The sequence below is a fragment of the Rhipicephalus microplus genome, chromosome 8 (assembly GCF_043290135.1).
Source record: "Rhipicephalus microplus isolate Deutch F79 chromosome 8, USDA_Rmic, whole genome shotgun sequence".
Classification (NCBI taxonomy): Eukaryota; Metazoa; Arthropoda; class Arachnida; order Ixodida; family Ixodidae; genus Rhipicephalus; species Rhipicephalus microplus.
The window spans coordinates 33,798,320-33,825,536 of NC_134707.1; the positions used below are offsets into that span (position 1 = coordinate 33,798,320).

The window sequence follows — 27,217 nt, forward strand, 5'->3', positions numbered from 1 at the left end:
AAGGACACAACGAAACATGATAATCATGACACGGAAGTCATGTACGGCATCATTTACCTCCACCTCGTAACGTTGTGCGGATTCTAAAGTGACATATCAACAATTCTCCTTCATGCTTTCATATCTTCAATTCCCAGTGTACGTGATATCTGCCAATTTTTTTATGAACATGTGTTTAGAAAAAGTGTTTAACGATTTAGAGCACATGGTACTCCACTGTGGGAGGGCATAAATCCACCCCGTGGTGAGTTGAGTCATTATAAGTGTCCCAAAACCACAATCAGATAATTGTGTATAGAAATTACTGTTGAAGGATTTAGAGTACTTGGCACTGTACTATGGGAGAGCACTAGGCCGTCCCATGGGCCTCACACTGACGCGTTATTAGCGTTACATTTCTGTTTAGAAAAAAAAAAGACTGGTGAACGATTTAGAGCACTAGGTGCTCTACTATGGGAGAGCTGTGTGCCGTCCCTGAGATACATGTGTTTAGAAATAGTTGTTTACGATTTAGAGTACAAGGTACTCTACTATGGGAGAGCTTAAAGTCGTCCCGTTGACAAAGTCGCAGTTTCCGAGGAAAACTGAAACATCGAAGCGCCGATTAACACTGGGAAGGCGGGCAAAATAAGTCGGAACAAAGCCCTTCGTCTTGCGCTGGTGCTTGTAACAGGCACACTAGTAACAGCGAATAAAATTTTCATTTCTGTTTGCAACCATACACATTTAACTGCACATTTTGTTCGTGGTCGCGAAGCTTTTACAAGAAAACGCGCTTTATTGCTGAAGTTTTGTAACTATGACCTACTACGGCACCGCTATGACGGAGCCCTGGCCCACCGAACGAGTGCCCAACAGATCACAGGGGTGCCGTCGCGAAGGGTGCCTCCCCACTGTTCTGGGAAGGAAGTAGGCAGCGGTACACTATACGGTGACGTGAAAAATTGTGGGAATAGCGCCACATCCCGGCCAGCCAGGCATCGGCATTCGGAGCCGGGTATATTTCATGCATGAAGTGCCAATTTGGAAAAGCCCGGGTCTGCAGCTGGCGAAGTGCGACAGCCTCATCTCGCGTGAAGAACTGGGGGGGGGGGGGGGACGATAGTTATAGCGCGAGAACAAAACGACGACACAGAGACAAGAAGGACACGATGGACACGTGTCCTTCGTGTCCTTCTTATCTCTTTGTCGTCGTTTTGTTCTCGCGCTATAACTATCGTCATGCCATACCAACTCGCCAAAGCTGCCACACTTCTATGGGGGGGGGGGGGGGGAGTTGGTATTGCTGTTGTGGCCTATGTAATGTTGTGTGACTTCATGATATGTAAGAAGAGAGGGACATCACTCTGCGCTGGCCGCCTCACGGTGCGGAAATGTTTGCTGTAGATGGCACTGTACACGGTGCTGTAGATGGCACTGTTGTGGCAACATGGCGACATTTACGAGTAGAAAAAGTAATGTCGAAGAAACACACTTGCTTATTATCCATCAATTATTACACGAAGATGGTAGCGGGAACAGACATAAAAGCAAATATTTACAAAGGTCGAAGCGAGACTCAATAGATGAATAAGCCCGCTTGACTGATTAGACGAGGAAGTCTCCGACAGGCGGTTGTGGAGCGGCTTTTGTCGTCTTTACGCCGGACTTGGAAGTGATTGAGACAATTTCTTGGAGAAGTGTGAACGCAATTCGCAAGCCGGACCACTCTGGCGTGGGTTGGCTGCGTCCGGTGTAATTGGTTCCTGTAGAACAGCTGAGAAAAGTAGGAAAATTTGAATGAAAAAAAAACCGAGTCATTAAGGTATAGACAAGTAAACCAGACAATAAGTGTAGAAAATCGAAATTTACGACGCGATGTTGAGGAAGAGGGTGGATGACAAAAATAAAGGAAGAAGTGGTGACGGCATTAGTGCACGTTCATCCAGAAGCAAATCCAGAATATAAGAAGTAAGCTTATGAAAAAAAAAACAGTATCAGACTAAAAAAAGAACGAAAAGAAGAAGAAAAGAAAGAGAGATAGTGACGTTGCGAGTTGATAAAAAGAAAGGACAAAAATTAATAAATATTCGAATTTCACGTCCTAAAACTACGACATGATTATGACAGACACCGTAGCTAAAAGCTACGGCAACTTCTACCTCCAGAAATTCACTGAGTTGCACCGCAATCTATGCATAGGGCCTCTTGTATCATGCCTCCATGAAGATAAGCATTCAGTCCCGATCCTTCGATGAAAATTGGGGTTTGATTCCGTGGCCTTCGGATTAACAGTGGAGCACCATCACCACTTGACCACCACAGTGGGTCAGAATCAAAAAAGTGTATTGCCAAACGTTGACAGATGAACCAGTTTGTTCCGGCGAATACCGTGAAACTATGTACCGGGGTACAAAAACGTGGACAGGATCAGAAAGGGTACACGACGCCGGAGGCAAACACTGACATTGCGTTACTCTTGCGGTCCTTTGCGTGCCAGTGTTTGCCGGTATGGTTTCAAAGCAGCAAAAAAGTTCAGCCAAAAAAGGACAAAGAATGCCGGAGAGAAACAGAAAGGAAAAAGATAAGAGGAACATAGAAATTCGCAAATCAAAAGTTAACGATATGATAGCAAGTGATGACGTCCTCAAGCAATGAAGAAAAACTGCGAAATAAGTTTGAAGGAAAATAATGAGAATAATAGATTGATTTGATTGATATGTGGGGTTTAACGTCCCAAAACCATTATATGATTATGAGAGACGCCATAGTGGAGGGCTCCGGAAATTTAGACCGCCTGGGGTTCTTTAACGTGCACCCAAATCTGAGCACACGGGCCTACAACATTTCCGTCTCCATCGGAAATGCAGCCGCCGCAGCCGGGATTCGAACCCGCGCCCTGCGGGTCAGCAGCCGAGTACCTTAGCCACTAGACCACCGCGGTGGGGCAATAAGAATAATAGAGTATACCAAACTGTGCGGAATTACCCCGGTGAACCAGATCGGTTAAATAGCTACTATGTACTATTATCCTCTGTGTAGACACACGTATATATTTTGATATAAAAGAGTACCATTCGGACAAAAACAACTTTGGCTGGTTTTCTTACTTTCGTATACATTTAATCAAGCATCAAAATCTTTTATGCAATTTGTAATGTTTGCATTCTACAACCTCCTCTACTTTAAAGCTCTATTGTGTTCTACAAAAGCAACCCCCCTTTTTGGCTGATTTCCTCACTCTGGGTGTGAGTCAGTTATAGGTCAACAAAAACAAGAATAAAGGTTGAGCTGAGCAGAAAAGTGAAAGAAAGAGAGATGCCAACAAGGAACAAAACAGTACCAGTAAAAATAAACAGGGAGATATTCATAGCAAGAAAATAAACGAAACTAAGAGGCAACACGAGCTTGTGGTTTAAACAAGTTTAAAGTGTGCAAGCATCGCTTTTAGTCGCTGGGTCCTCTTGAGAAAGGCAACGTTACAAACCGTTGTAGAATGAATGAAAGGGTGGAAGCTCCTGTTTGTTTATTGCGAAACTCATGGCAGCAACTCGCTCTTGCCAGTTGCTATCACTCAAGTTGGGCAATTAGGTGCCTCGCACGCCAGAGCGTACGGCACAGCCCAACAAAGCTGACAGAGTTTGTACAAGGGTAATTTTAGGCACGCTGGTGAGAGCAGTGATTAGTGTAGCGGTCCCCGACTTGCACGGCAGGGCGCAGCGATGAAGGGCTTGCGCAAAGTTTAAATGCAACAGCACTGCGTGTGTGTGTGCGGGGGGGGGGGGGGTGCTTTATTTCTTGTGTCCAACCACAAAAGCACACTGGAGAACAGAGACTGCTGGCAGAATCTTGCTTTTACGCGCTATTGGCCACGTCTGAAGAATCGATGAACGATTTAAGTGTGTCTTTATACCAAAACGTGCATATTTCCTCATCGAGTAGAATATTTTGCTAATGCGCTTCATATTTTGCCCTGCACACGACGAAACATACGTGGGTCCCTCCGTCACACCGCTCCCCATACACCCTCCCTCTTTTTGGCGATGAAAATACCTTTTGAGTCAATGACTTGTCCACCGATGTCCTGTACGTGCACCTCCGGCCAACACCATCACGAGAGTGCTATATAGTACTTGCTTACTTAAACTAATATTCATCCTTATTGTACCATTGCTGTTGAGGTGCGACCGACCAACCAACCGACCGACGGATTAACGGACCGACCAACGGACCGACGGACTGACCGACGGACCAACCGACCGACCGACGGACCGACCGACCGACCGACCGACCGACCGACCGACCGACCGACCGACCGACCGACCGACCGACCGACCGACAAACACACAAAAACAAACAAACAAATAAATAAATAATGCGCACAGTTGTTGCGATGACACACCCATCGCACGCGCTACCACCTCCCTTCAACCTGCTGAAAAGAAAGTTCGAGCCAATACCAGAATTTGAATTTATAGATGACATCGTTTTGTTAACATTCTAGTTTCCAGAAGCACCCCCGGCATTGCGTTTTCGACGCAGTTTTAAGAAATTCTGTGGCTCTGTGGTAGAACACCTACTTGCCACGCAGAAGACTTCGGTTGGGTTCTAAGTGCAAGCGAAGATTATTATTAATGTGATCTCATTTGCAACTGTTTCGAATTTATGGGCTCGGAAAACAGAGATTTCACTTTCAAAACCAATGATGACGACGCCGACATCGACTGCAGAATTTCTGCTAAAAGATCTGTTGAACACTGTCGTGTTAATATTCTTTTCTGTGCAGTGCATTTTCAAACAAAACTCAGGCGCACAACATGCAGCTGCTTCTCGCTAGTGCCTTTCGCTCAAGGAACCTTCATAGGCCGTTCACGTAACGCTGCTTTCATTTTGATGCAAGCCAGTCGAGGGTCGCATCAATGACGCGGGGCGATGCACCGTGTAGTTTTTCCTCGTCACGTCGAGATTAAAGAAAAAAGAGTTAGGATCCGTTTACGTACGCGTCTGGTTTTGGTCCGGCTCACTTACAGGTCACAACGTCTCAACGATTGCTTGAAGTGAACGAGCGAGTAATTAAGGTAGACAAGGGCTAACTAAAACACGGACAGTCCTTGTCTAAGTTACGCACTCGTATTTCAAGTAATCACGAATCACCAACTCGCCCTATCAGCCGTTTTGGCAAGTCTCGACGAGTCATAAACCAGAACGCTGTTACTCGGCTGCGAGGGAATCAACCGTGCACGACCTCGAGGTTACGCAGTAGACGGCTCCGTTCGCCGACCTTCGTTGGCCGCTTAAAACAAGGCCGTGCGGGTTGTATCCGCGTTCGTCATACTGTTCTGTGAAAATGCAGATCTATGAATTGGGCTTGAATCGGAAGCTGAAGAGCCATGGTTTGTCCAGCTAACGTAAGATGTAAAAGATGTGAAAACCCACTCAATGGAAAGTGTGAAAGAGGTCAGGCTAATGTTCTGTGGTTTCACGTGACTTAGGACGTGGACTCTACTGAAGAGAAGAAAATTTCTCTGCAGGAGGAGGAGGAATAAATGAGGAAGGACAGGGAGGTTAGCCATTCTCTGCAGGAAATCACACTTTTCGTAGCACCTGAAGGCGAAAGCCTGTGTAGCACCTGGGGATGCAGTAAGTTGTACAATCAAAAAGTATATTTTGCGGAGTGCTTACGCGAAGTCCACTTGCAACCGTTTTTTTTTTGTGAGCGCGTGTGTGTGACTGGCGATTATTTTATCATTGGTAAAAAATGCTGTAGTGCTGTCTGAAAATGCTTTGCATATAACTTTTAGCTTAACAACGACGTCTCGTCACGAGGGCCAAGGAGGCAGCGAAGGCCAGAGGGTTCCCGGAATGAGGAGAACTCCCACCTAAGGTGGGCGTGGAACGTACACCGCTACACCGTCTCAAAAATAAACGTTTATTCCTATTCCTCCTCGCTGTGTTCTGACATGAATGATAATTTCTATAATTCTATTGTACACTTGTTTTTTCGTTTATTTTGATCTACTTATTTTTTCTCTCACAATTATTTTGTACCGGCCCGCCTTACTCAATGCCCTAATGATAGTATTTGGAGTTTAACGTCTCAGAACTACGATATGCTTACGAAAGACGCCGTAGTGGAGGGCTCTGGAAATTTGGACCACCTGTGCTTCTTTAGCGCGCACTTTAATCTAAGTACATGGGCCTCCAACACTTTCGCCTCCATCGAAAATGCAGCCGCCACAGCCGGTATTTGATCCCACAAGTTTTGGGTTATCAGACGAGTGGCATAAGCACTAGACCACCCCGGTGGGGCTCAATGCCCTTTTGGGCCTAGTATGGTGTCATATTAAATAAAGAATGCACTGTATCCTCCATCCTCTTCCCTAGAACGTTTTGCCCCTCAATCGGTGCTGCATTTCCTGCAGGAGCGGCCCACTTTTGTACAAGTAGCGTCAAGTCATGACGTTACCTGACTACGTCAGTGAGGTATGTCACGTGCGTCATCATGCCACTTCATTCGCCAACCTTGCTTCCCTCAAGGGGCTGGACAATGAGACAATAAATGTTTTAGCCTTGATAATGTATCTGCGAACATTCTGTGAGACGTATACTCGATGGAAATGCCAGTTGTATCAAAGGCTTCGCCAGTTTACCTCGAACCTGCTGCACTTCCCGGTGATCAGAAACGAATCCGTTCAGGAAGGTGGCTCGTGATGGCTTCGATAAAATGTAGAATGCTTTGCGGTTGCACGTAAGGGTGTTGAGTGGGGCAGGTAGATACCTGAACTAACGCCGTCACCTTAAGTTATGAATTTCCAGCACTGTTTGGCCATGTCTGTCTCTTGCGTCATAAAACACCACACACCATCGGGACGAAAAGTGGAGAACAGCAAATAAACAGGCGAGGTGAGCACATTAGAATTGGTTGAACGATTTCCACATATTGCCCGTCATGTGATCTCCTCCACTGAACACACTTTCTCGCAGCGCATTGCTAGCTTTTCGCAATGAGAGACCTTCGGCTATGGGCTCTACAACAATATAAGGAAAGTGAAAGCTATCCAACGCAAGAAAAAAAACACTGCGAAACTCGAGGCAACAGCATGAAAAAAAATGACAATGTGACATAATATACAAGACTGTATTACAGAAGTAGAAAACTTTCCTAACGTTTTTTGCATCATCTTACGAATAAGCATCCAACAGTGCAGTCAATAAATATAAGGAGATATTATATACCACTGCTCTAACGCAGCATTTACGTGATTTATATAATTTCTGTAGGTCTTGGGGCATGTGAGGTTAACAAATATCGTAACAAGTACTACGATTCAAGCCGAGTCAGTGGCAGTATAGGGGCAAGAGCTAAAGTGAAATATGAATATTCAGGGCTTGTCCGGTTGCCTCCTTCTTACATGTGGTAATAGATTTGTTTCTTGCTCACGAGTTACGCTTGTGTCGAAAAGATTGCACATAAAGGATAACCATTTGCGTGATCGGCAGCTATTAAACACAAGGTCAAGCATCGCAAATTAGCGCCAACAGCACGGTGCCAAACACCACCTTCAGACCACCGCATGACCAAGTTTAAGAACTGCGCAGTTCTTTTTGCGCAGACGTGCCGGCAACCGAACCTCAGGGGGGGGGGGGACAAGGCGGCTCTGTCGAAAGTGAAGCCCACCCGTGCTATAAACAAACTCAGCTATAGATCTCAGTTCTGAACTATAAGAAAATTTGTTATACAACAATGTTTAAGAGTCCCATACAATGTGGTACGATGAATTTCTGGGCTTTCCCGTGTCCCAAGCCGTGATGTGTGTGGCACTGCAAGGTTAGTGGCAAACTCTGAAATAACTTTGACCTGCCCGGATTATTTCAGCGCACGTTTACACTTAACCACACCTGTGCTCCTGAACTTTGCTCCCATCGAAATGGGACCGCCACGGAATCTAACCCGTGCCCTCGTGTGTCTGAGGCCCCGGCGAACTAGGCTACCCCAGCGCATTTTGCTAAAAGAGTAAACAGGACCGAGTGTTGCATGCCTCATGTTAACTATTGCACTTTCACTGGCAAGAGCGTACTTCTTCGACAAGCTTATTAGTTATTTGCAGGGGTGTTTGAATTTACAGTAATTATAAGAAAAAATGAACTCCTCCGGAAAACACCGCTGTAAGGACAATGGGGTTGGTTCATTGTAAGCGTTCCTTTCTTTAGATCATTATTTTTCTTGGCAGTTGTGTATCGAGCAATGCTCTAAGCGTAAAAAAGAACACGATGCGAGTAAAACGATTTGAATGTCTTGGCACTGCTTCATCATGTAATGTCTGGGCGCTGCATCGCTGCTTTCGGTCATCGAAGGAATCATCGCTGCCATAATATTGTCGTGGGATCGTGACTTCGACTTAGGTATCAGCCGAGATGAAACTATTTGACCAAACCTGTGGCCGGTAAATGGAAAGTTACATTACAGCAATACAGACTGGCACTGATAACGACGAACAGAACGTCGGCCGTCGATGAAGTGATGATAGCTGGGTCGCGCCGTCTTTTGTGCATAAAGCGGCGAACTTTCCAGCCTTATCACTGGTGGTGACAGAATAATTTATTGATTGATATGTGGGTTTTATCTTCCAAAACCACCATACAAGCTCTGGAATAAGCTTCAGCGTTCGTGTCTTGTGCGCAATCTTAACATATACATCTATACTACAGTAAACGTTCTAGAACACCGGGACGCTTTCTGCGCCAAGCCCTGCTGATATCTTTTTTTATGGGTTTAAACGGAACACATCAAAATAACACGCGTGTCAATATCAATTCAGCGAACTAAAGAACTGTTGTTAACCCAGTCAAAAACGTGATACGCAATCTGTATTAGCAAAATGCGATCTTTGTCCATCGAACATCGTTTGAACCGTCGCTTCCCGACAAGGATTGAACGGTGGGTCCGTTGCATGCCGCAGGGGCAATAACGAACGGTATACATCACCCGCGAATCGATTAAGGTACATCCAAAAGCTGCTAAGCCAAAATCGGTCAACCACAGCGATCGTCACAGCGAATGCGCTGATAGCGAAGCGTCGAGCACTTACCTCACGGGACCCCGGCAAGCGTCTGCACAACAAAGGCGAACGCTCGCGTTCCTCCGAGAAGGGGGCGTCCGGCCGTCGTCTTCGCCGCCTCCCATACGCCGGCCGGCCCAGGGATGCGTCAGTCGCTCAGTCGTCGTTGGCGCGCCCCAAACACGTTTCTTTTTTGTTTCAACCGGCAGAACACAGCCCTCGCAGCTACTCCAGGCAGTGTGCCAGCGCGCGCCACCCCACCGAGTGCATTTGCGGACGCCTTGTTTGCAGAAGCCGGCGTACAGCGGCGCGGTGGTCGAAGGAAGGATGGGAGAGGGAGCGTTACTCTCGCCGTTTATTTCTTTTTCGTTTTATTTGTTGCCTTTCCTGCCGGCACTACATCCGAGATCAACGCACTCGCTCTAATGCACGAATGCAATGCCACCACACGAACGGGGAAACAAACACCAGCGCTTATAGGAACGTACACACAACGGTGGCACGCAGAAAACAAAGCGTGCACGTTGATCCCACCAGAAATGCCCGCGCGGGTTCTTGTCTTTCACAAACATGTATGTACATGACTTATCGCAGGCGCTGCGAGGTGCGGACAAGAACAGGCGCGACGTGTAGGAACGCACAAGCAGCGGTGTTGTTCACCTGAACCAGGACCGCGGATTGTGTGACGCAGGCGCAGTGGAAATCTACAAATACGAATATAGAGTTGTGGTTCGGAGCGCGCGAGTTTCCTCGTGTGTGGTCATGGGCAATGCGTGCGTGCCTTCGCTAAAATAGCAACCGTGACGCAGGCATCGCGTATAAAAACGAAGTTCGGGGGAAGACAGTGGAAGGCTCGAAGCCCTTCCCGATGTGATGAAGTATGCAATGGTCTATGCACGATGTACCTTGATTCTTGGAAACTCCTTTTTTTTATTGCACATCTATAACATGCATTTTAAAATTATCGATTGTGAAATCATTTTTCAGTTAGTATGTATTGTTCATATTTTATATTAGCACTTGCAAGTTGTGTACCACTAATCATTTCCACACTACTGCCATGTGTATGTACAGGTTACCAGGGCCTTTGTCAAACCGTTACTCGGCGACCTTCCAGTTTTTGTCTGGTAAATAAATAAAGTTTGAAAGTTTGAAAGTTTGTTGAGCATGAAATACCACTACATTCTACTTTCCAAACAGTTGACTTGGTTTCTTGCCAGGGTAAGTGCGACGTCAGCGCATAAGCAAACAGGCGGGTATGCACGTACAAGTACGTCCATACTGTGAGGCATTCTGGGGAACCGAATCGTTGTCAACTATAAATAGTCGTCGTCATCATCATAATAATAGTCCCTGCCTCCATCTACATCATCACGCCATTGCTTGTGGCAGGCGACTGGGTTATGCGAACTGGCCTAATAGGTGTTCTTGATGTGATGCTGTAATTTTAATTACATTGATTCATACATGCATACATACGAGTAAACGCGCTTTAGTAAGTATATACATACAGCCGGCGATCAGCCATCACTAGGTCGAATGAAAGTCCAAATTTTCCCGCCCCTTGTGGCCGTATTTGGTCGACGAATGCAGTGTGAGCTGTTAGAGCGTTGAAGAGGAGGCCGGAAATTTAACTTCAATACAGCCTCGCGAATTACGGGAAATGCTAAGCTTTTTCGTTTGTACCACGGTCCCAGAAACTGTTGACGTGCACTGTACATACATACATACATACATACATACATACATACATACATACATACATACATACATACATACATACATACATACATACATACATACATACATACATACGTACATACATACATACATACACACATACATACATACATACATACGTACGTACGTACGTACATACATACATACATACATACATACATACATACATACATACATACATACACACATACATACATACATACATACATACACTGAGAGACAGGGAATGAGGGGCGGACAAAGCGAGAGGCTGGCAGGCAGATGCGTTCTCGTTGATGGATCACTGCACACAAACAAACACGCACAATCGCCCGCGCAAGACAAACGCCTAAGGACGTGACCTCGGGTGCGTATACGCAGAAGCAGCTCCCAAACGCACGTACGTACGGACACACACAGATACAGGACCCACCGAAGAGTCAACAGGAAAGGATGCGTGGGAGCCAGCAGGACCTCGATAAGGCCGGTGCGATCGGAAGTGCGACGCGGTAGCTGCCTATGAATGGAGAAACAGAGCGCGACTTCCGGGATACGAGACAGCTCAGCTGGGGGGATGTGACGCCGGCTCCGAGGAGGCGTTTAGCGGTATGGGCGCTACACTGCGGGACTTTGGAAGACAAATGCGCCGCTGTCAGGCGTTGACAGATACGAGCGGAGGAGATGGAAGAAGTAAAACTGCAGCTTGTATCGCTGAAAGTTTGAAGGTCAAAATGGCAATCTATAATTTTCGTCCAGATTCTAATTTTTTAGCCTGCCTATATTTTTTGTAGTGTCTTTGCTTGGGCTACTCTTGGTCGAGGTGGGGTGGGGAGAGTGGTAAAGACATTACCACAAATCGAGTTGGCTTGGTGTATATGGTCGGCAGTCGCTTTGCCTGAGCGACTGTCTCCCCGTAATACATCTCGTGCGTAGTGTGCATTCTTGGACAAGGGGGTGCAACCGCAGTAAACGTTTCACAAGTCGTGTTCATCATGAAGGCGAGGCTACACCTCGTCTGGACGAGGTTCACCAAAACTTCGTCTACAGCGACCCTCCATGTACAAGCAAATTTCCTCTCCTGGAGACTCCATCTTCTGGGGAATATCTGTCTTGTTGGAATCTCACTACCTGTACCTTAAATCAGTCTACCATAAAAAAAAATCGTTGAAGCAATGCCAGACGCTCCTTGCAATCATCGACGCACACCCTGGAAACAAAATCTTTTGACAATTTTCCAGGAGAAATCTTTTTTGTATTTTTTGTGCTGCTAGAGCTTTTTCCTGTCAGGGCTAGAATCCCTTGCAAGACCAGATGTAGTCATCAATAGAAAATTATCATCGGATAGTTTCAGTGGTGGCGATCTGAACTTCTGCGTAGGCAGAAATATCGTTTTTCCCCTCGAAGACTAATGAACACTTGCTACAGAAGCCGTCACCTTTTCGTCTCTTTAACAAAAATTAATAATTGGCTTTCAAGAGTTCAGATCTGAAGAAGCTCGCGAGCATCGTATTATTAAAAACATTGCAAGCTTATTGATATGGTCAATCACATATTATCAGCTGTCTCCGACTAGAAGCCAGTGGGTGACATGACGCCTACGTACCTTTTGCTAGGTGTCCATCCAGTAGATCAATGTCTTGGTCTCATATATTTTTATTCATTTCCATGAGCTACTCAAACATGGCTGGTATCACACATTTCTTTCTTGAGGCACGCAATGCGGTAACCATCTATTAAAGGGCCAGTCAACAGTCTCCGAAACGCGCCGGAAAAGCTCGCGCATTTTTTTCTGCGCGTGACCGACCTTCTTCAACGCACAGTGACGTCAACTCGGTGACGTGACGCAGCACAGAGTTCGTCAAAGAGTAATGTAGTCAACGTCACCAATCGCTGAGTTGACGTCACTGCGTGTGGAAGGAAGTTGGTCGGGGGTACGAAAGATGCGCGAGCTTGATTGCAGGGTGTACAAAAGGTCGGGGCCTGTTGACTGGCCTTTTAAAACACAAATCTGTACAACCAAATCGCACCATACTCCACTTAAGGCAACCCATGAGTAGCATGCGGAGCAGCGCGTGGGTCGCTTTAACGTTCCGTGCATCACGGACACTTGCCCTACGTTGACGTGTCTTCCCAAGTAGAGCACACCATGAATGAACTGTAGTTTCTGTCGTTGTAACTCGTCCCGAACTCTTGCTGGAGCATGCGATGCTGGTTCATTGTCACGCCATGCGGAAGCACGTGGGTTCATCGCGCGTCTGCCAGATCTCGTTCCCAGATGCCATCACGGGATTTCTGCGAGATTGCAAGTGGAAGAGGCCAAAGCCTCTAACCCACTCCCTTACACATTCCAGAACGCGCTAGTGCCTAAGCGCGTTTCGACAGTGCTTGGGCCAGTTGTTGAGCATGCGCAACGAGGGGGGTTATGCACACAGGATACAACTATGCCATAAGCTGCTTCGCATCTAAAAACCCCTCGTTTCAGAATCGGTGTCCAACCTCTGTTCGTTCTCGAGGTCAGTATCATTTTTATCGGTGTGATAACCAGAACGCCTGTTCCTTTCATTATTGGAAAATTTTGTGAAAGCGAACTAAAGAACAGACGAACAGAAGAGGCTGACAAGGACGCTTCAACAAAATTTTCGATTAAGAACGTAATCCAATTGGCCCAACTTGCCATCTTGTCGCATGATTCCCTTCAGAAATCATCTAATTCAAACAGAACCCCCCCCCCCCCCCTTACTGATTAGACCATGTTTCACTGTCCTGGCTGTCGCGGTAGTTTGAGACCCCTTCACTGTATACTGAGCGTCTGCTTGGGGAATGGGTCCCTCTTCTTTAGAGAAATTTGGCGGGAGTCTGGCGGCACTGGGAGTAGAATTCCGAACCTCGACGACTGTGTGACAATTCGAACTCCACCCGCAATACATCGATGTACCAGCCATTCGCGTCTGTGAGCGGGCCATGTGAGTCGGGGTCCGCTTTCAGCTTAAGTGTTCTTGCTCTTATGACCTGAATGTTACGCACTCATCAGAATATAATTAAAAAGTCGAGATAGTACATCTGACCAGAAACTGGTATATGTTATGAGTAGAGCTTGACTTGGCTTTTCTGGTGTCTATAGTATTCCATCTTACATGAGTGTATCAAGGAGAGGTTGGTACTTATGGGCGGAGCAGTCTATACTTTCTTTTCATAGGTGGCAATTTTTTCGTAATGTTCGTTATGAACAGAGCCCTTGTTAGAAGAGCTTACGAACGCACATTCACGCGCTAATGTCAATGTCTCTGTATACTGCATTGTAAGTGTTGAAGCAGTTGCAGAGCTCACAAAACTTAAATGTTAACGAAATTAAATCTTATGTTGCACCGATCCGCCATTTCAGTGTTGCCGCCAACTAGTCACTCCTGAAATCAGGAGCACGGATATGTCAGAACAGTAGTAAGTCATCCGCCTAAAACACACAACAGCCATAGAACAACGCCATCAGTAGCACGGATATGTCAGAACAGTATAAAGTCATCCGCCTAAAGCACGCAACAGCCATAGAACAACGCCAAAGAAACTGAGCTAACGTACTTGGCTGGCGGTTCTATTGGGCACAAATTCAATTCATTCGCCACCAACCATATGAAGCGTAACCGCTCTGCACGGGGGATGGCGGTAAGTGTGGCCGTAACGGCTTCCGCGTGGTGCCAATTTGAGCACACGCCGCTCCCGTTGGGTGGCCTTGGCGTATTGAGAAACGACTTCAACCGGGATATGCCCGAGAACCGCAGATTTTGGGTACCTAAGTTTAGGACGCGAGTGCCACTCCTCCGGTTCGACTTAAGTCGCTCATGCTTCACCGTTAGACGTGTGAAAAGTATTTGTTTGTACTTTTGAAGTGTGCCGAAGAAGAAGGTAGGGGAGCAGCGCGATGTAGTCTATCTTTAGCGTCAGCCTTCTTGTCCTCTTTTTTTTTTGTGTGCCTGTCAAGTCCTTGAATGAGTGTGTAGTTGTTTGTTTTCGAGTGGTACGTGGTACACACAATGTGCCATCGAGATGCAACGGGCTATCGGTGGCCACCGCACCTTTCTCGTCAAGACATGACAGAAATATGAAGAACAAGGTCGCTAATTAACTAGATATAAACATCCGGTTTGATACTAAGCACAGGGTGGAGGAATAGGAGCGAGAAGAAGAATGGAAAGGGAGAGACGGGAAAAAGAGAAGATAAAAAAAAAAACAAGTTCTCGCATCGGGATGGCTGACACCGCAGACTGTGACCAATGTGGCAACGAAGGAACTATTGGACATATCGTTTGTGACTGCCCACAGTATATAGTCGTAACGCGCTCAACGATTTAAACGACGAACCTCTATCAGAGAAACAAATTTTACGCCATCCTCAGGATGAACATCGCAGAAGAAAGCCATGCAAGTGCTACTGTTGCGATCTACCAGCCTCTCTGAAAGCCTTTCCTCCGCGTGTGCGTCAGAACATTGCTTCTTCGAATGAAAGGATTAACATGACTCTACATGTGTAATTATCCTCAGAGTTCATTGTCTCTTATGAGAAGTAAACTAACGATATGATATCATAATATATCCTATAAAGCTCCTACTTTCAACCGGTACTATCGATTCTATCATCAGTAAAGTGCAGCTCGCACGGGAACGACGGACGAAAGGGAAGAAGCAAACAGAACTAGCGCTTTCGTCTATCGTTCCGGTGCGCGCTGCACTTTACTCATGATGACGACGTACAAACACACTGAAAGTACCATTTTACCTACTTTGTAGTAAGTTTTGTTCAGAAGACTTTTTTCTGATTGTTCCCAAAACCAGAACTCAGTGATCAACCGGAAGTGTTTGGAAATGAGGCAATCAGTTCTTACTCAAGCTACTGAAAAAAATGCACAAAAGGATCCACAACTCCAGCATTTTTTTCAGGAAAGGAGCGGGCTACAACCATACTTCTAGTGTGTTCGTGTGCGTGTTTGTATAAGTGCGTGCAGATATAAACTTAGAAAACATCAAATCGCGGAAGGTATAGTGTGCACCCCACCCCTTCACTTGCTGCGCTTGTGGTCGGAGTTGATATATGGTTACTCTGGCCGTCCAAACAACTCGCACGTTGGAACCTATGGCAGCATGCTTCGAAACCGCCGAGTTCTGAAGCCTACAACCCCCTCAGCGGCTCTTTTGATCATTGTGCACTTTAGTGTTGCTTATCGCCACATGATGTGGTATCTAGAAGGGAGGTCACGAACGCATGACCTGCGTGACCTGATGGCACACAGTCTTGCCGCGTCAACTGCATTAGTTCCACCCTGTCGTCTGCAAACCTCTACAACAAACAAGTTTCGAGGCAGCGGCGATCCCCCTGCGCTAATTGACCACCAAACTCTCGTTTTCGAAGAAGCATTGGTGCGGCGCTTCCTCCATTCATTCGTTAGCCAAGAGTGACTCGAAGCATCACCCTCCTTGCAACTTTGAGCATATCGGACTCTGTTTACCCAATGAAGTGGTCATTACCAAAGAAGGACAAAGAGAGAGGGAGAGAGAGGAAAGGCAGGAATTCTAACTTGATTACCAAAGCACTTGCTAAACGCTTGACGTAATCCACAGATGGCATGACTTAGTCGGGGATAATTAAAGCATTAAAGTGGATTAGGGAACAAACGGGGGTTGAGGATATCATAGCTAAAATCAAGAAGAAGAAATGGACATGGGCCGGGCATGTAGCGCGTAGACAGGATAACCGCTGGTCGTTAAGGGTAACTAGCTGGATTCCAAGAGAAGGCAAGCGGGTTAGGGGGAGACAGAAGGTTAGGTGGGCAGATGAGATTAAGAAGTTTGCGGGTATACATTAGCAGCAGCAAGCACAGGACCGGGTTAACTGGCGGAACATGGGAGAGGCCTTTGTCCTGCAGCGGACGTAGTCAGGCTGATGATGATGATGATGATGATGATGAATTAAAGCATTGACACGTCTGCCCCATGGATAAGGATAAATTTCAGTTCACTTTGCGTATACAGCCAACACTCGACAACTCATTGTAGGCTACTCTACCCTGCATCTCCGTTATACCAACAGACATGCATTTTTACACCCCGATCTGGAAGTATAACAATCGCTTGTCATACTGACCCACTTTGGTGGTGTTTGCAGTCTGGCAAAATAATTCAGTTATTTCCTTATCTGCTTTCTCTATATCATCACATCTAGCGAATACCGATCTTAGGTCTCACCTTTTCTAAATAAAAGAAGGGAAAAAAGAAGACTTACATGGTGTCCCATGTATTTGCCTAAGATGACTTCACGGCGACAGCCATGATCTTCTCATTAAATTGCACTGCTCTTCCCTCTCCCTAAAGCTTTCTGCACCTAAATATGTTTTAGCGATGCGTCCGAGAATGAAGGCACTGAAAGCCTTTTTGCGTCTGACGTGCCTCTGGTAATCGCGCACCTATGACCAAGCGACCATGTCACACGATGCTGTGACGATGACCATGTCATGCGATGCTGTGACGATGAGACGGTACGTTAAATGACATCGCTATGACGTGAAGATGACGTCACACATTTTGGTGACCAGTGACGTGGTAGGGTGAAGTCACCTCGTGAAGCCCATTTTTCACATCCATCTTCTTAGTACTGGCAGCCGCGGTCACTTTTTGTGCTTGATGAGGGATCTGAGGCCTTCGCTTTAGTAAACGAAATTATCATGCGCGCTCCAAAGAAAATGGTACGGTTGGCAGTGCCATGCACTCCTCCACTATGGAATCGTGGTGAGCTGTCTGGAACTATTTACACTGGCGAGACCACGAGTCGGGTCAACGTTTGTCGGGAACTCGGTTCTGTGGAGGAAAGATGCTTCTTGACAGCCTGGGAGCAGGGAGCAGACTGACCTTTACTGACAAATAAACACAGGTCTTCTGAGCGTGGGCGACAGGCATGCACTTGACTGAAAGGTCGACGTAGGCACTCGAGCGTGGTCACTGTGTAAATGCAGGGAAATAGCGAGTCTAGCTGAGGTGTTAACGAAAACGTGGAGAGGCTGCCTAAAAATGATGGATTGTAGCCGAGGTACTGGGATCACAAGCTCACGTCACTCACCGTGGGGCACAGGGACAGAATGTTACGACGCGTGGTCGCTGCAACATTAAACAGGTCACGGTGACAACTAAAAGCCTGGTTCAAGTAGTACTCCTGGTTCTAGTAGCGTGGTTCTGGTAGTACTAGTAGCATGCCCGCCACGATGGTCTATGGTGCTCGAGCGCTGACCCGAAAGTCACCGGATCGGACCCCGGCCGTGGCGGCCGTACGGAGGTGACAACGTTTAGAGGCCCTTACGCTTACAACTAGACGCACGTCAAAGAATACCAGGTGGTTGAAATTTTGTGAGCCCTCAGGTACTACGGCCTTCTCCATAATATTATCGCATATTTGGGATGTCAAACTCTAACAATTATTATTATTCCGGTTGCTAGCGGAGTTCGTTGGGCAAGATGTCTCATACTGAATAGGCCCAAGCGAGTGCGACCATATGTGAGTCAAATGACGACTGTGGTACAGAAACTAATCCATTATAGGGTGCTTATTATGTGTTATTATTACCACTCATGTACACTTACTATATTTTGTTGTACGCTGCGTATAGTACGTGCTGCCATAGAGGGCCTTCAGGCCCTTTCAAGCTCTTTGCGACCATTTTTTGTCTGAAGGACCACCAACAAATTGTAAAATACTGTTGAAAATAAAGTTTTGATTGATTGATTCATTGTTATAATCATGCTACCCAGGATCAGGGCCAGAATTTTGTTTTTTTTTTGAGGGGGTGCGTTTGCATGTGTACGTGTATAATATGCGCAAGCAAGATTGACTATTTTAGGAGGCTTTGTACCTTCGAACCTCCCTCTCCTTGGCTACGTCCATGGGGCTATCATAAGTCTGCAATTATAGGTACTTGCAATGTAAGGTTTGCGCAAGTTATTTGAGGTATTTTTGCAAATTCTACCCAATATAACCAGTCCTGCAAAGTTCCAAGGATGATGTGTGGTCTCGGCAGACTTCGGAACAGTATGTCAAATTTTTAAATCAGAAAACCTTTTTAAGAAAGTCACCTTTATTCCGAAACTTTTGTTGGCTTGATCGACGGCTTTCATAGGCTTACGATTCTCGATTTCGAACCCTTGTAGCTTGGAAATAATGGTCTTCGTTTCAATGACGTGCATGGACATTGTCATCTGTATTCGCACTTGTGCGGTGAGTTCATCACTATGACTTGCATGCAGTCGGTATACTCTTCTAATACACAACCCAGTGAAGAAGATAGACGTGGCGAGCAGCGAATGCAAACGGGACAATGGAGCAGATTCCTTCTCAGAGTTTCTTTATTGACGACAAGCTGGAAACCAAGAACGAAACAGTAACAAAAACGAGGCAACCTTTACGAAGAGTCAACCAGCCTGGCGCAGACACTATGACAGAAAGATGCGATTATGTACAGAACTTTACACCACCCTATAAGAATTAAGTATGCAGTGACACACGTACGTGCAAGTACCCCCTTATTTCAACGCTTCACTCGAGGGGGGTGTTTTTTTTTTTGCGTAGAAGGTGTTTACGTAAGTATACCGCGGGTGATGACGAACACCCGTTGCACGGTACAGCGTCGTTTTCACTATTATACAAGATATACATCTCGCACAGAAAGAAAAAAAAAATGTGCTCGTACATGACTAGAACACCTCTAAATCCATTGACGAGTACAGGGGCACACAACCGCAGCTGTAGCACGTGGGGACAACAGGAACATCGTGAAATGAGGCATTCCGCCCAAAAGCGCTCGTTTCATTGCCATAAGAACTAAAGTATCCAGCAAGTTCACCTTTGAAATGTATCAGAACTTGCCATTGGTAATGAATTCACATCAGAAGATATGGCAGAAGAGAAGACGACACATGACGAACGGTAAGTGTAATCTTTAGGTCGTGTTCTGTTGCCTCTTTTTTTTTTATTTAGCGTGTTCCTGAAACACTCTGAATTATACGTGGTATGATCCCATAGGCTGTGATCAAAAGCTCTATTGCACTCTCAAGAGATAAAATATGATGACAACCCCCTAGAGAAGAAGTGTTTGTGTTAAATTTAAGGAGTCTTTTTGAGCACTCTCTTTATCGCAGAACGCAATTTTCACTGTTCGAGTACCCCGAATTTTCTGTTTGTCTCAAAGCGGCATGCTCCTCACACCATCCGTGGGCTTAAGGATATCGAAAGAGGGTCACAAATGTGCGGCAATCACTAGAGAAGTTTTTAGGACTCCCCGCACTCGAAGAGAGTACAAAAGTCAGTGACGACGCAGAACGCTTTATAGTTTCAGTAAGAGAGTGCACTTGCACTTTTTCCTGTCGCTAATGTCGAACATGCGTAAATGATTGCCAAGGGAGTGTGTCTGCGCAAAAAAAAAAAAAAAATGAAAATGCACTTGCTGCCGTGAAGGCATTTATGACGAGAGGCACACACATAGCTGCTTTCTTCGCAACTGCTGCACCGGACGAAGAAAGCTGGCAGGCGTAATTTACAGGCTACATTGAGATGAAGCTTATAGGCCTCTTGCACGTTTGTAAACAGTGGTGGGCGCCGTCGACATAGTGAGGCGCTTGTAGCGACGACTCGGCGCGCAGGCTCCGCCCAGCCCAAAGCTCACAACCGCCCTCTACGATCACATGTATACTGGTACAGCAGGCTGCCTCCGAGCACAGAGTCTCGAGGAGGAGCCTCCGCCGTGACTCGGAGGCAGCTATGCAGCAGCTGTGCCAGTTGTCACGTGATCGTATAGGGCGGTGGCGAGCTTTGGGCTGGGCGGAGCCTGCGTGCCGCGACGGCACTACAAGCGCCCCAGTATGTCGACGGAGCATACTCCCGTTTACAAACATAGAATGGATCTATATCCAGGGTCATTCTTGCTTTCTCCAAACAGGGCGAGCTTGCGCTTTAGCTTTAGTTTCAGGCATTCGCATTTCCATGTTGGGTTGATTAAGATCAAGATCGGATTTCGCTGGCTGTTTCATAGTTAAGAAGTAACTGTCTGCACTAATAATACTGCGGATTATTGACTAAATCCTGAAGGTGTTAGGTCTGCTCAAAACTACGACATTTGAGCAAAGGTGCGCACTTACCAATGTTACAAAATTTCCGAGTTTTTTTTTTTTAAGTTTGCCTACAAGGCATATCTTGTTGCTCTTTCCTAAACTACGTTGCGATGTCAAACGTGCACCAGCGTTGAGTTATGTGATATACCGCTTGAAGCGTGAAAGGGCTCCATGTTTACGTTCACATTCAACTGAGACAGCTAAATTACTACGGTGAAACTCGCAATCACCCAAGAGTTTAAAGAAGAAAAATGTCATCAACTGTGCTGAAAATCGTTGCTGATTCAAACATGTCCACGCGAAAAACTACCTTTATGGTTTCTGGGTTGTCCTTACGAAATTATAAGGTAAATAAAATACTCAGACTAAAGTTGCGGATCTCAGCGCTCCAAATGAAAGGAATTATCGTACCATTCCTTATGTGAATTCTCAGTATAAAGGAATGGCCTAGACGTACAATTAGTAAAAATAAAAAATACACTGGCGTAAAGTATATGCTAGAACATTACCACTTAAAGGAACACTAGCACCAGTGACAAGCTATCGAATTTTGATTTTGGGTACATTAGAGGCACAGCGAACCATAAAACGGCTTAGTAGTGTTGACAAGGAGTTGCTGCGAAAATATTCTACGCTTCGTTAACGTGCTATAGAAAATTCGAGGTCGTCTGTGTGTAAGTGTTAGCGTAAAAAGGGGCAGGCTATATGCATAATAAAGATCATCCCAGGAGGCGCCATTGTCACACATTGCTTCGGAGATCAGCAACACAGTTCTTTGTGCATGCGAAGGCGAAAAACGCGGTGCTGTCACACCGTGGGCGCGAGTGTCAACAAACCAGTAAACATGTACACCAACAGACGTGTTAACATCGTTAGAATGCATTTCTGTGAAGTGATATGAGAGGTTCAATAACAGCAACGCACTAGGAGACGCTAGGATTCTACAGCTGTCCAGAAGCCACAAGAAAGAATGCCCGAGTAGAAATGCTCAAAGCCGTCTGGTGGGAAGTCTTTACAAGCCAAGTCAAACTAGCCAATTTTGTTTCTAATCTGTGTGCGTGAAGAGCTGCGGCGTAGCAAAGTGGTCACGGAAGTCCGAATGGCGAGCAGCAGTTCGCAACTCCTTGAAGAGGCATGGTAAGCAATTCATTTTGGCCCCATTTTTTTTGTAAAATTGAGAAAAAGTTTTTATTTCTTTTTCATTGACCCAAATCTAAGATTCACGGAACGGCCGTCATACTACCAATTGAGACTTTAGTGAGGGCTACTTATTAGTAGTAATTAGACACGTCGCTAAGGTTATGTAAGCAAATAAGTTAATAAGTAGTTATTGGTTCCTGGTCGTTAATGGGTCGTTACATCTAGTGAGATTATTCCTACTTCAAAGAATAATGATAACGCAACAGATTGGAGTTATTGAAGACTTGTGGTTAAAATAACAAAATGAAAAAGAAAGCCCACGTAGACTAAATCAATCAGTTCATACCAAACGAGTATCTACATCAATCTGCGTAACCTGGATGCACACACAAACCAGAAACCGCAATATATATATATATATATATATATATATATATATATATATATATATATATATATATATATATATATATATATATATATATATATATATATATATATATATATATATATATATATATATATATATATATATATATTATTCAGGAAAATTTGTCATAAGAAAGAACCAATCATCGAGAACTTACCAAATAAACTTTGAACCTATTAGAAAGAAGAAAGGCCGCAGTTCCTCAGCATTAAAACTGTAGTCTATAGACAATTTAGCATTTACTTTCAAGGTGAAGTGACTGAGATGCCCAGAGCCGTGCAGTGAGCATTTCTTACTCGACATTCGTGCGTTATGAGGCGGTTCCGGCTAAGTGAGATCAGTATGAAGCTGGAATGTTCGTTTCTTATAGTTAGTATGGAGGCCAGAAGGCGACACTGGTGAGTGTCATCGCAACAGCAAACGCGCGGGGTAGCGGAGAAAAAGGGGTCACTCGCCGGACGGGAAACGGGGAAACATCGGGTGACGTAGATAAAAGCTTTCAATGCTCCCTCCAGAGCCTCTCGCATAGAGTAAGTGAGGGAGAGAGAGACTCCTGCGCTGTCACAGCTATAAGGTCAAAGGGCACGGAAATAAAGTTACTTCTTCAACAACCTCTTTCCACTAACGCTAAAATAGGCACACGCGTTAGAAAGTTTGAAATGTGCACCGCGCTACTGCTGCGTACACCACGGCTTCGGGTGGAATGCAAGTGTTATAAACTGAATCTCAGAGCACGGAAGTACACCGTTTGCACAAAAGGGTGTCGTAAGGGTGCAAAACAAAACAATACGCCCATTCGCCAAGGAAGCAAGCCGTCGGTGTCGAACCTTTTGCGACGACCGTACGCAAGCTCAATTGTTGCAGAACGAAAAGGAAAAATCACTGACTGCTCCGAACTGAAGACTTGCCTAAACGAAAGAGATAGCGGCATCGCACGTTCAGTGTAACATCATGTCACACAATAAGGGAAGGGGGGGGGGGGATTGCATTTTAACGGAGGATATGCCAAACTAAACATTTCAAAATAACGCTGACCTGTAAAGAAGCGAGCTATTTTTCATTGATGCCTTCAGAAACAAACCGCTAAATGTAGCTTAGTTGCTTCCGTTGTGGAAACGTTCTCGGGACGTTTTCCGTAAAACTCCCGTAAATGACTAAAGTTACGCAAAGAAGTTCGACAAAAATACTACGAGGAGAGAAATTGTCGAGGGAAATTCAAACGAGCCAGTGCTACGCACTTAAAAGTTTCGTTGCAGTAAACAAAGCGAATGGCTGCTTTTACAAAAAAAAAAAAACCTCTGAAATACAATACTTGAAAGACCAGTCAGCATCAACCCAGCTGCGCAAAGCAATACGCACTTCCTCATTATTACAGCAGGAATGAGAAAGGCAGAATGCACAAAACAAACACACAACGCCTCCCAAAGGCTTCCTGCGCTGTGAGTTAGACATTTCAGTGACACAAAGAAGAAAGAAAAAAAAGAAAACGCACAAGTCCCGCACACCACTATAATATAAAGACGCTGCATTCAACCCAGAGAACTGACTACGTTGTAGCTACCGTAGGATAGTGACCTCAAGTAGAAAAAGAAAACAAGACGAGTCAAGCTCCTCCGATACGAAGATGCGCAGTTGGTATTCTGGACACATGGCACGCACGGAAGAATCATTCACGGTTTTTTTTTTTTTCACTGCTTCTTCAAGAAGATACGGTGCACGTGCAAATAAATTACGTCAAGTGCGGCATCCACAGAAAGAAAAAAGGAAATAAAATTAGACATTCCAAAATTCAAGTATACTCCACACACTTCGAGTCCTATCGCACACGCTACACCACAGCACTTGATCTACGATACACTCTGTTTTGTCTCTTTTTTCTTAAGAATCGCGTACGTCTACCTACGATACTCAACTACCACAGACAATGCGCGTCGTCAACTGCGATATACAAAAATTGATACATGCTTAGATCTAGTGCAGCTCCTATGAGCCGCGTTTGCAAGAACGTAGTGCAGAGCATTCGAAAAAAAAAATACAAATATATGAAGAAAAATAACACACGTGAGCAAGAGAATGAGGGGCGAAAAAAATGTGAAACGGCAGCGGCGGAGACATTCAAGAATGACGTTTTACATTTTCGACATCATATTTTTTTATACACAGCTGAAACATGTTAAAGGTTCAGCCGTAAAGGGAATGAACCTTTACGAACACATATGAAGCACCATGCCAATTGTGGAGATATGTTGAGCAGGTTTTTGCAGTGTCATCGTCTTAAAGTTCATGCTAGTAAAATAAACGCCACCCTTCACATTATAGGCTGCTATAGAGAATCACGGTTAACCGAGTGCTGCGCCTGACGAAGAATTTTCATTGTGCACACAACAGAAGTGTTAAAGAATTCCTCACGACTTGAAACCCCACCATAAAGGTACCTTTTTGTTCAGTAACGGCGCAGAAAGAAAATGGCAAAATTATCCGGTTAAATAAACACGATAAACGAAAGAACTCAGGACTTCGAACGAAGCATCACCTTTCGCGTAGAAGTACACAATACATCTTGTCTCACGCCATACAGATAATCTCTTACACCCCAGCTGCACTGCTATCAAGGGCGCGAACAGCTGGAAGCAATGTGTACCTACTCTTCCCATTGAGGCTTGAAACGGCGTGCTTTAAAGCTCGTAGGATGCATAGAAAATGACGAACTACAACTGACGAGAAAGCAGAAACGGTATTCAACTCGGTCGACTTAAGGAGAATAACGTATTGACCCCTCGACGCAGTACATCTCGTAGAACACGTGTCTTAAGTCGAAGAAAGTCACTAGGAGGACATACTGAAAGCCGAGATATGTACTCGTATAAACGAGGCGTAAACCCAAGAGAACACAGTGTGAGACATTGTAGCTTGATAATTTGCGTGCACTAGGTAGCACGTAATCCGGAATTGATAAAATTCAATCAACCAATAAAAAAACATACCCTCGTGAACCGAGCTTTCACTTATGCGTCATGAAACACAGCACATTACCACGTAATACAACTTTGCATACACTGCAAGTGAACTCGCTTCGAGTCTCACGAAAATGCTTTCAGCTGCATTTACTGCATACATAAAATCACATAAGCTCAGGAGACGCCCAAAATCTTTCGATTTTGTAACAGCAATATCTCTTATTCTGATGCGTAGAATTTTTATGAAATCAAGTAATGCGACGGCCTAGAGCTTAAATCGAGGGACGCACTGGCTAGTCAATGCCGTTACTTTACGCGCCAACAATATAGAATGTAGCGTAACGTTAATGTTTAGTTTTCCTTTAAAAATCTTTCCAGAGAACATCCCTTTCTTGTGATTAGCAGGACGAACACAGTTTTCCACAGCGATAAAACATACACGTAGCCTTTTGACTGTTAAGCCCATCACACAGGGAGCCGGACATTCAGCTTAACAAAGTAACAGAAGCAAATGCGCTCGTTCACTGCTCATGACCGCGTTAACATTTTTTTTATATGTACAACGTCTCCCGCCTGCCTTTCGAAAAACACAGGAACACACACGTAAACAAGTAGGTAGGAATATGCGAGGAATAACGCTACACGGGGCAGGGGAGAACCAATCAACAACGGCGCAATTAAACAGCAAACGACTCTCGAACGCCTCGGTCCGACGACGCCGGGAGTCGCCCCGTAAAGTGCAGGGAAAAGGGTGGCCTTTAAATATGTCGCCTTTGCACCTCCGAGGCCTGCAAAAAGAACAGATACGAAAAAAAAAAAACAGAAATCACCGCGTCAATCGATTTTCTAGGTTTAGCAATCACCAAAAAATTAAGGAAGTCACATTGATTCATTGTTCGTCGCATTCACTTCTGGTTTTGAGATTACTTTTCTTGAGTCATTCTTATTTTCATTGCGAATGTATTAGTTTATATGCTTGATGGCTTCATTGTGTAAGATAGAGCTTGTAAACACGGCCAAAAGAAAGAGGTGGAGACCCCACGAATGCCTGTCTTCCTAGAGTCTCCACCTCTTTCCTAGGCCCATGTTTGCACGCCCTGTATTCTAGAACGCCTACCAAGTCGCTCAACTCTGTTATTCTATGCTCGATGCCATCGCTTCGTTTTCTTAAGGAGTAAGCTTGCTTGACCGAAAAGTTCGAACGCTTCCATTCAGCGCTTTGAGAGAACACTTAAAAAGGGGAGTAAAAGCGGGGATGAAACCTGCACAGTTGTCAGCCTTCCACTTTATTCTTTCGCACCATATCGAACACTTTCCCTCACCATAGTTCACTCCTGAATCCTGAATATGCTACATATCTCTTCATCGGAAGAACAATCTCTCTAATCGACTGTACCCTAACCATAAATATAAGCTCCACCGACACACCTCTGCTGCATCTGCCCTTCTGGGGTCTGCGGGTAGGACATAAATGGCTCTGTGTGCCGTTTATCTTTGCTATTAGGTAGTAATCGACCACAGTGTGGTCACATTGACGGTCACATTGATCGTCGTCGCCATGTGAATACGAGGTATCGTCAGTCGCACCTGCGTTGGCTCAGTTGTCCTGTCCGTCCGTGGGCTCCTTGAGCGAGTGCCACTGTGCGATGGGTCGACGCGGCGATGCCAGCATGTCCATCCAGTGACGCAGCTCGGTGCCCGTGGCGTTACAGCCCAGCACAACCTTTCCGATGGGTTCCGACGTCCCGATGCGGTCGTAGTCGACCACCGTGACAACCAACTGCACCTTCTGC

At 45.4% G+C, this 27,217-nt stretch overlaps 2 protein-coding genes across 4 annotated transcripts in view; both read right to left on the minus strand.

Annotated features, from left to right (window-relative positions):
* LOC119164357 (uncharacterized) overlaps positions 1–9,332 on the minus strand; it is a 35,203-nt gene extending 25,871 nt beyond the window's left edge. The window contains exon 1 of the mRNA XM_037416533.2: positions 9,069–9,332. The gene's annotated coding sequence lies outside the window, so the exon portion shown is untranslated. The remainder of the gene's footprint in view (positions 1–9,068) is intronic.
* Positions 9,333–25,679: 16,347 nt separating this feature from the next.
* LOC119164359 (synaptotagmin-1-like) overlaps positions 25,680–27,217 on the minus strand; it is a 144,876-nt gene continuing 143,338 nt past the window's right edge. For all 3 annotated transcript variants that reach the window (XM_075871502.1, XM_075871503.1, XM_037416534.2), the window contains exons 9-10: positions 27,012–27,213; positions 25,680–26,212 (exon numbers count right to left, since the gene is read on the minus strand). In XM_075871502.1, the coding sequence (XP_075727617.1) occupies positions 27,022–27,213 (192 nt within the window). In that variant the 3' untranslated portion in view covers positions 25,680–26,212; positions 27,012–27,021. The remainder of the gene's footprint in view (positions 26,213–27,011; positions 27,214–27,217) is intronic.